At 29.4% G+C, this 8,810-nt stretch overlaps 1 protein-coding gene across 2 annotated transcripts in view; it reads right to left on the bottom strand.

The window, feature by feature from the left end:
* Positions 1 to 92: 92 nt before the first annotated feature.
* The window catches only part of LOC129749554 (uncharacterized protein KIAA0930 homolog), a 34,114-nt gene continuing 25,396 nt past the window's right edge, over positions 93 to 8,810 (bottom strand). For both annotated transcript variants that reach the window (XM_055744561.1, XM_055744562.1), the window contains one exon: positions 93 to 763. In XM_055744561.1, coding sequence (XP_055600536.1) covers positions 723 to 763 — 41 coding nt within the window. In that variant the 3' untranslated portion in view covers positions 93 to 722. The remainder of the gene's footprint in view (positions 764 to 8,810) is intronic.

The following is an 8,810-nucleotide window of genomic DNA, read 5'->3' as shown; positions in this document are numbered from 1 at the left end:
TTAGAAAGAAACCCAGGAGTTTTTAACGCTTTGAGATGATTACGTAAGGAATCTTCAAAACCAGAATCTACAAACTTACGAGCATTTATGAGTAGATGTTACGCATAAGAATTTATTTTTTTCCTGTTTGCTATTTGTTGTCCTTGCAGAACGTTTCTAGGTCTTTCAGTGGTACCAGTGCTGGCTTAAGTAACAGCTAAATTTGTAATCATAAGAATGCTATCGACCGTAAATTTAGCTTTTGGAAATAAAATATCACTAAAAATGCAACAAAAAATTTTTTTTTTAAACTAGAGATTCTTCGTTCCAATTTTTTTCACTGGTCTCGATGACTAGGATTACAAACTTACTATAGGAAATTAAAAATATCATTTAAAATTATGTTAAAAAATCACTAAAGAAATCCTTTCCCTCGAAAAATTATTTTAATAATACGTCTATTATAAGCCGTACAAATTGTATAAGCACTGAGCAGTCCCTAGCCTTATTTTCTATTATCCTACAAAAAATAATGACCAAAACAAAAACCTTTCAATACCATTTTTCATTATTGTAGTAGTTAGATGAGTTCGTGTGGCGATAGTATAAAATATTTACCTCGCTGAGTTTGCGTGTTCCGTTTACTGCAATTTTTTTTAGGAATACCACATTTAGAGATTGATGACTAAGCACTTGCTTCTAGAGATGGAGCCTTCAAGATTCGATCCAGTTCCGAACTGTATCTAGAAGGTAAGTATCGGTTGTTCGCGATGATCAAGAAGATCTGTGAAAAGAGAAAATTAGAAAAGGAAAATTATAATGAGATTTTCTTAATAAACCCACATGATTATCATTATTAGATTAACGTTACGTTACTAGTGGTTTTTGAGATAGCGTCCAATTTAAAGAAATTTTTTGATTTGATTTTTGGGCAACATATGCGCCATCTTTAATGCATACTATGAACCAACTTTTTTTTAATCAAAGCTTTATTTGATAACGTTTGCTGTTTCCTGAAGCTCAGTCTTCGTTGAGCACCCGACGCGAACAGTTCGTTTGCCCTTTTTCTCCCAGCTCTTTGGAACGTGTTTATCCAGCGGTGATTTTATGTTCTCGTCGCGGTAGAAGTGGTGAAAAAGACTAATTAATGCGGAATGAAGAAATTTTCAAGCATAGAAAAATGTTCTGCCGCGCTTAAAAATTAGGATTTAAGGCAAAAAAGAAAGCGCGAGTTTTGCTAAGAGTGAATTCTAATGACCCTTAGATTGAAGAATTTTAGCTGTTTCGAATTCTATCGAATTGAATTCTGGTGTTCTGGTGCTACAAAGTTGTGAGAGGGTTCGATCTTTCTGTGCGGTATCGTGATGTTTACAAGCAATTGTGCATAAAAAGAGTAGTGAATCGAAAACGTTGTTTAGGTTCATGTTTTTCGGGGAAAGTTTAAGTTTAAAGCTGAACAAAATCGGGGTAGTGTAAATTTGTGTTGGTTGAAAAATATACGCTGAGAAAGCTGCCCAGCCCGATCAAACATGTCCGAGCATGTTGACAAGAAGCATCGTAGGAGGCGTCGTTAACGAAAACCAATACCACACAACAAACCCGGTGAGGAATTTCCATTTTCTTGCCTCTCTTTATTTCTGTTTTCCTTTTTTTCTATCTACTTCCTTTGCTCTCTCTTCAATTTTAATGTTGATACAGAATTTGGTGCTAGGCACAGATTGGTAAAAGTATGCATTAAACCCAGTCTTCATTAGCCTGTTTGGTTGCAATTGCAGAGTGTTGAAACATTGCGGTTGAGGTGCGATTATTAGCGAGTAACATATATTAATTGCGCTGCTGCTGTTGCTGTTAAGTTTCAGAAGTTTATTGATTGACTTGCTTACTTCGTTTCAATTTTTTTTAAATTCTATTTTCTTCATATCATTGAGTATTGAAATCATCAAACTTTGTTTTAATTTCTGGTGCTGTTGATTATTATATGATATTCGCCGAACACTCAAATTAAAAAAAAAAATTATAAAGATTGTATGTATGTTTGGTTTGTAGTTATGTTTCTTTTTGTCAGTCATTGCACTTTTTTTTTTGTTAGTAAATTATTTTAAAACATAACCCTTAACAAATCATTTATTTTGTTAGCACGAAAATTGTGGTTCAATAATTGAGAAGCATTATTTATGTACAGTTTATACTGTTCATTCTTCATTACCATAGTTGTTTATGTTAATATTCGATCGCGTCTAAATCAGGAAGTTTGTTACCAATGGCATTACTTTTTATCATATTACTTTAAATTAGACAGTTAAACCGCAATGATGATTAATGGTGCAATATAAATTTTTTGATTTCAAATATTTCAGTTCACAAAATAAATGATTTGTTAATTTCAATGTTATTTTGACAGTTAAAGTGTTTTTTTTTTCATTTTCATTTAGGAAATGTTTTGAATTAGTAATCAAGACTGCGTCGGCCTAATTCGTTCTACATTCGTAACAAACCATATTGTATAACTTCTCACGTGAACACATGTGCATTACGAATAAATTATACTGTTCTAGAATTTCTTTCAAAATTAATCCATAGGTATTCCAGGTATAAATCCGTTTTTATTTCAGCACTAAGCTTTAATTATGAAACGACATTCACTCTAGATAGTGCTGGATCTACATAACAAGTTTCATTTTTCTTACAGCTGCTGGTTTTCAAATGTTGATCGTCAGTCATTCATCCATTTACGCATCAGACATTGAACATCACGGAAACAATGACTGAATGTTTTTATTATCCTGTAATCATATAATAATATACATCCATATCCCACAGGAGGTTTGATCTCCATTTTTATTATTTTGTTTTACTTTTTTACAGATTCTAGAATAAGTTTAAAATTGCGTTCTTTAGACTCGTATTTTAGGTACTTAATTTGATAATATTTTTAAAAAAAAATTGTATCAGAGGACAAGGCGGTGTAAAACTTGGCGAATCTTCAGCATATTTTCATTTATTCATTCCGTTAAAGTATTGATAATGTTCTCTAGGTTCTTATTCAACATTTCCTTTTTACATATTTAAACATTTAATGAAGTTTTGATTTCAGCAATTACTGGTTTTTTTTTATTATATTTCAGTATTCGTGTTTGTGTTGCATTTTATTTATTGATTGTTTATATTTTGTTGAGATTCGACCAAAGCTAAAAAATCGTCAAATGCATGTAATAGATACACTTATCGTTATAGTTAGCAGATAGAAAGGAAATTCTCAACAAACGAAAAGAAACTTTGTAGCATGAAATCAAATCAAATGATTTTTGGCTAATCAAATTCACTTATCCGATACTCGCCAATTGCGGCTCGAGATTCATATTTGAGTGCTAAAAATGACCTTCAGCTTTGTCGAGTCCGACCAAATATGAACATGTTTATTCTGTTAACATTTATTTTATTTTTTTTTTTCAATAAACTCATAAATCAAAAGACTATCATTTAAAAGGTATCAGCTGATTTATTAGTTGGAATTTTATTTTTTTTTATTTTTTATTTTTTAAATTTATATTTGGTTGGGATTCGATCAGACCGAAATTAACGCCATCAGCACTTTTTTTAAACTTTTTGTGCTAATATTTTCAACTTAAGATAAAGTCTAATAAAAATCCTGCATCAGAGTCGATAGTTTATAATCCATGGAATTTATTTCTTTTAGTAATTTCGTTATTTGAAACGGGATGGAATTTATAATAACCAATAGTATTCTCCTTTTCGATCTTCAATATAAATGACAAGAAATTCAATTTTAGTTGTTTCTAAATTTTCTCATGGCACTCAGTTCGGTCTGGTTGAAAGCTAGCCTTTACAGTATATAACTTTTTTTTATATTGTACTAAATTATATAATTTCAATACAATGTGATTCATAAATGTAATATTTTGCATATGCTATAACATTATATTCATATTATATTTTATTATATTATATATCTATTTTATGAAGAGATTAACCACCGTAATTTTTGTTTGTTACTTTGATTTATCGGCCTAGCGGTGAAAAGTGATGTCCTTTTTAGTAGGGACATCTAAAGATTATGAAATTTTTATATAGATGGATAGAAGGTTAGAAGAAATGAAAGATGGTGAAAATGAGCGGGTAGAATTTGTCTAGAAGCATTACCATCACATACCAAATTTTTGTTCCTCACCATCTTTCATTTCTTCTAACCTTCTATCCATCTATATAAAAATTTCATAATCTTTAGATGTCCCTACTAAAAAGGACATCACTTTTCACCGCTAGGCCGATAAATCAAAGTAATATACATATGTATGTATGTATGTATGTATGTATGTATATACATATGTATATCTATTGTATTTTATTTATATCTAGGGTAGGGGCATATGGGTATCCTCGTTTTACAAAAGGAGCGGGTTACCGTGTATGCTAGTACCGTATTGAATACTAGACGTTCCTCAATTTATGTCAAGGGAATTTGACATGGTTGAGAAAAAGAAAGTATTCGATTACTTTTTGTAAAATAAGGACGCACTCTTTTTTCGGAAGCCTTGGCGGCGGGATTATAGTTTGCATGCTATCTTTGTTAGACAACAACATGGTTATAGCCAAGCATGGAAAAAATCGCATCGAAGAACGTTCAATTGGCCATCCGTGGTGAATATGTTCGATTCAAACTGCCAAGGAAAAAATTCACACACCAGAATAAACACTAACGATTGCAATGCCGAATAAATGAACTTTTAATAGGTTCGGGTGAATGAACCGATGGCCGAAACATTCGCCACAGTTAACTGGATCGATTTTTATTTTCACCACGACGCTCGTTGGATGAATAGATTCGCAAATGATTGTCGAAACACAATCGCCAAACGATTGCACGATTGCATTCGCGAATGTTTCTGTAACCGGTAAATGGATGCGCCATCAGGTGCTTGTTTTTCGGCTAATTTTGTGCGTGTTAAAGCCCCCGCGCTCGCTGACGGTTTGTTTTCTCATGATGTTAATTCAATTTATGTTGGATTAAGAACATTCAGCATATAGTTAATGAAAAAGTGGACTTTTGGATATTGCGGGAATAACTAAACGGACAAAGGGGGGGTTTGAAAATGTTCACTCTTGTTCATGAAGCGTAGTGGTTCGGTATATGTCCACTAGAACATTTTTTTGTTAAATTTTAATTTCAAATTTCTAAATCTAAATTCGAAATTCTAATTTCGGAATCATAAATTCTTAGTTCTTAATTCTAAAATCTTATTTCTAAAGTCTTAATTCGTAATTCAAAATTCAAAACTCTAAATTCTAAATTCTGAATTCAAAATTCTACATTCTAAATTCTAAATCCTGAATTCTTAGTTCTTAATTGTAAATTCTAAATTCTTAATTCTGAATTCTTAATTTTGAGTTCTTAATTCTTGGTTCTTAGTTCTTATTTCTGAATTCTTAATGCTTAATTCTTTATTCTAATTTTTGAAACCTTAAATCTTAAATCCTTATACTAAATTCAAAATTTAAAGCTAAAAATTCTTTATTCTATGTTCTTATTTCTCCACTATAGGTTCTCATTCGAGGCTGTCTATTCTAAATTCTTCCTGTATTTAGAATCAAGAATTATGATTTAAGAATTTTGAATAGAAATTTAGAAATAAGAAATGAAAATATTTCTATAAGAAGTTCAAATTAAAATCTTAAAATAAAAATGTTTGATTTGAATTAGGATTTAGGTACCGTGAAACGGGATAACTTTGATCACCGGGGTAACTTTGACTATTTATAAATTTTTCCACATTATGATCAATTACTTGGTCTATAGTTTGAATTTTTGAAAACTGTTTTCTACGTTTTAAAGCCCATTAATTGAGTATCAAACAGACAAAATTTGGTTTGTATTTGAAAATGTTTTCTGTTATTAAAAGTGAAATTTCAAAATCTTAAAATATCTATTCTTTCCGAGGCTCGCCAAAAAACAGATCTCCTGATGATACCAAAAAGTATTTAGAAGCAAATGGGTGGTTGAATGTGGAAGAAAAACTTATATTCTTTGTATATGAATAGTTATAGTGCTATTTTTATAGTCATTTAATAATAAATTTTTGATATTTAAAAAGTAAGAACATTTTCAAAGAATAAGCCCTTATTAGACAAATGGAAAGGAATCCTATCAAATGACTAAGTTTAAAGAAAAAATGAACATGGAAATAGCGGGAGGGCCTAGGGGAATGTGTGAAGTTAAAATTTATTTGTACTTTGAAGCTAAAACTATTTATCAATTATTATGATTTTTGCCCCTAGATGTATGCAGCATCAGTGTTTTTTCGATTATAAATGTTTTTAAAAGAAAACGTTAAATAGCAAGGTAAAACTGATTAGTTAGAATTTGTAAACAATTATGAAGGTGTTTTGTATCCTTTACGATCAAGAAAACTCGTTAAAACCGTAAAAATGGAGACTGAGCAATATAACCTCAAAGCATCAATTCCTGAACAGCGAAGAAATCTATTTTTAAATCAAATTTAAAGTAGTCCAATAAATTTCTGCAACTATGTTTTACGTTCATAGGAGTCCAGTACTGGTTTTAAAAATATGAAACATTCCACAATCCCCTTAGTAGGAAAAATAATCGAAAAATATTGGAAAAAGTGATCAATATTACCCTGGATTTTGAAGACATTAATTTTGGAATTTAATGCTCAAATGAAAAAATTAAGAATTGAAAATTTATGATAAGAAATTTAGAATTTAAATTTAGAATTGAAAAACTACCATTTCGAATTCACAATTTAACATTGAGAATTAAGTCTTGAGAATTTAGTGCCAAAGGTTTGGATTTCAAGAGTTAAGTGCATAAATTTAAGAATTTCTATTTTGGAATTAAGAATTTATAAATAAGGATTTAGAATAACAAAATTAGAATTAAGAATTAAGAATTCAGAATTTACAATTTAGAGTTTAGAAATAAGAATTTACAATTTAGAATTCAGAATTCAGAATTTAGAATTTAGAATTTAGAATTTAGAATTTAGAATTTAGAATTTAGAATTTAGAATTTAGAATTTAGAATTTAGAATTTAGAATTTAGAATTTAGAATTTAGAATTTAGAATTTAGAATTTAGAATTTAGAATTTAGAATTTAGAATTTAGAATTTAGAATTTAGAATTTAGAATTTAGAATTTAGAATTTAGAATTTAGAATTTAGAATTTAGAATTTAGAATTTAGAATTTAGAATTTAGAATTTAGAATTTAGAATTTAGAATTTAGAATTTAGAATTTAGAATTTAGAATTTAGAATTTAGAATTTAGAATTTAGAATTTAGAATTTAGAATTTAGAATTTAGAATTTAGAATTTAGAATTTAGAATTTAGAATTTAGAATTTAGAATTTAGAATTTAGAATTTAGAATTTAGAATTTAGAATTTAGAATTTAGAATTTAGAATTTAGAATTTAGAATTAAGAATTTAGAATTTAGAATTTAGAATTTAGAATTTAGAATTTAGAATTTAGAATTTAGAATTTAGAATTTAGAATTTAGAATTTAGAGTTCAGAATTTAAAATTTAGAATTTAAGAATTAAGAATTTAGAATTTAGAATTTAGAATTTAGAATTTAGAATTTAGAATTTAGAATTTAGAATTTAGAATTTAAAATTTAGAATTTTGAATAAAGAATTTTGAATTTTGAATGTAGAATTTAGAATTTAGAGGTTAGAGTTTAGAATTTTGAATTGAGAACTAAGAATTAAAAATTAAAAAAATGGAATTTAGAATTTGTAATTAAGAATTTTGAATTAAGAATTTTGAATTAAGAATTTAGAATTTAGAATAACGAATTTAGAATTTGGAGTTAAGAACTTCCAATTAAGATCTTAGAATTAAGAATTTAGAATTTAGAATTAAGAATTTATAATTTGTAATTTAGAATTAAGAATTTAATATGTATTTAGAATTAACAATTTAGTGCATACTTAGAATCTAAAAGTTAAGAAATCAGAATTTAAAAATTAAAATTTCCTATTTACAACGCATAGTTTAGAATGAACAATCTATTGATGTGAATGAAATGTATACCTTTATGAAATTATCTGACGAGTACAACTTCATTACGAATTTTAAAATTTCGCAACATTTTTCGTGCTAAACTCAGGAATGAAGCAAAGATCGAAATATGTCCTTTTCCTTTTTAGGATGTTGAAACTAGCCAAATTTTGAAGTAGCTTTAAAATCTTAACATTTTTAAATTTTTATTTGGCAATATGGCAAAAGCTAAATCCCTACGCTTCGTGAACAAGAGTGGACATTTTCAAACCCCCCCTTTGTCCGTTTAGTTATTCCCGCAATGTCCAAAAGTCCACTTTTTCATTAACTATATGCTGAATGTTCTTAATCCAACATAAATTGAATTAACATCATGAGAAAACAAACCGTCAGCGAGCGCGGGGGCTTTAACACGCACAAAATTAGCCGAAAAACAAGCACCTGATGGCGCATCCATTTACCGGTTACAGAAACATTCGCGAATGCAATCGTGCAATCGTTTGGCGATTGTGTTTCGACAATCATTTGCGAATCTATTCATCCAACGAGCGTCGTGGTGAAAATAAAAATCGATCCAGTTAACTGTGGCGAATGTTTCGGCCATCGGTTCATTCACCCAAACCTATTAAAAGTTCATTCATTCGGATTGCCAATCCGACCAATCGGCGATCGTCTGTTCACGCTCGCATCGCCAATGCTACCATCGTGAACGGAGCGGGGATTGAGAATCGTTAGCGTTCATGCTAGTGAACGAATTTTTCCATCCTTGGTTATAGCTTCTCGAGACTTTTCC

This window comes from Uranotaenia lowii, chromosome 2, assembly GCF_029784155.1.
Source record: "Uranotaenia lowii strain MFRU-FL chromosome 2, ASM2978415v1, whole genome shotgun sequence".
Classification (NCBI taxonomy): domain Eukaryota; kingdom Metazoa; phylum Arthropoda; class Insecta; order Diptera; family Culicidae; genus Uranotaenia; species Uranotaenia lowii.
This window is presented reverse-complemented; position numbering and strand designations above follow the sequence as displayed.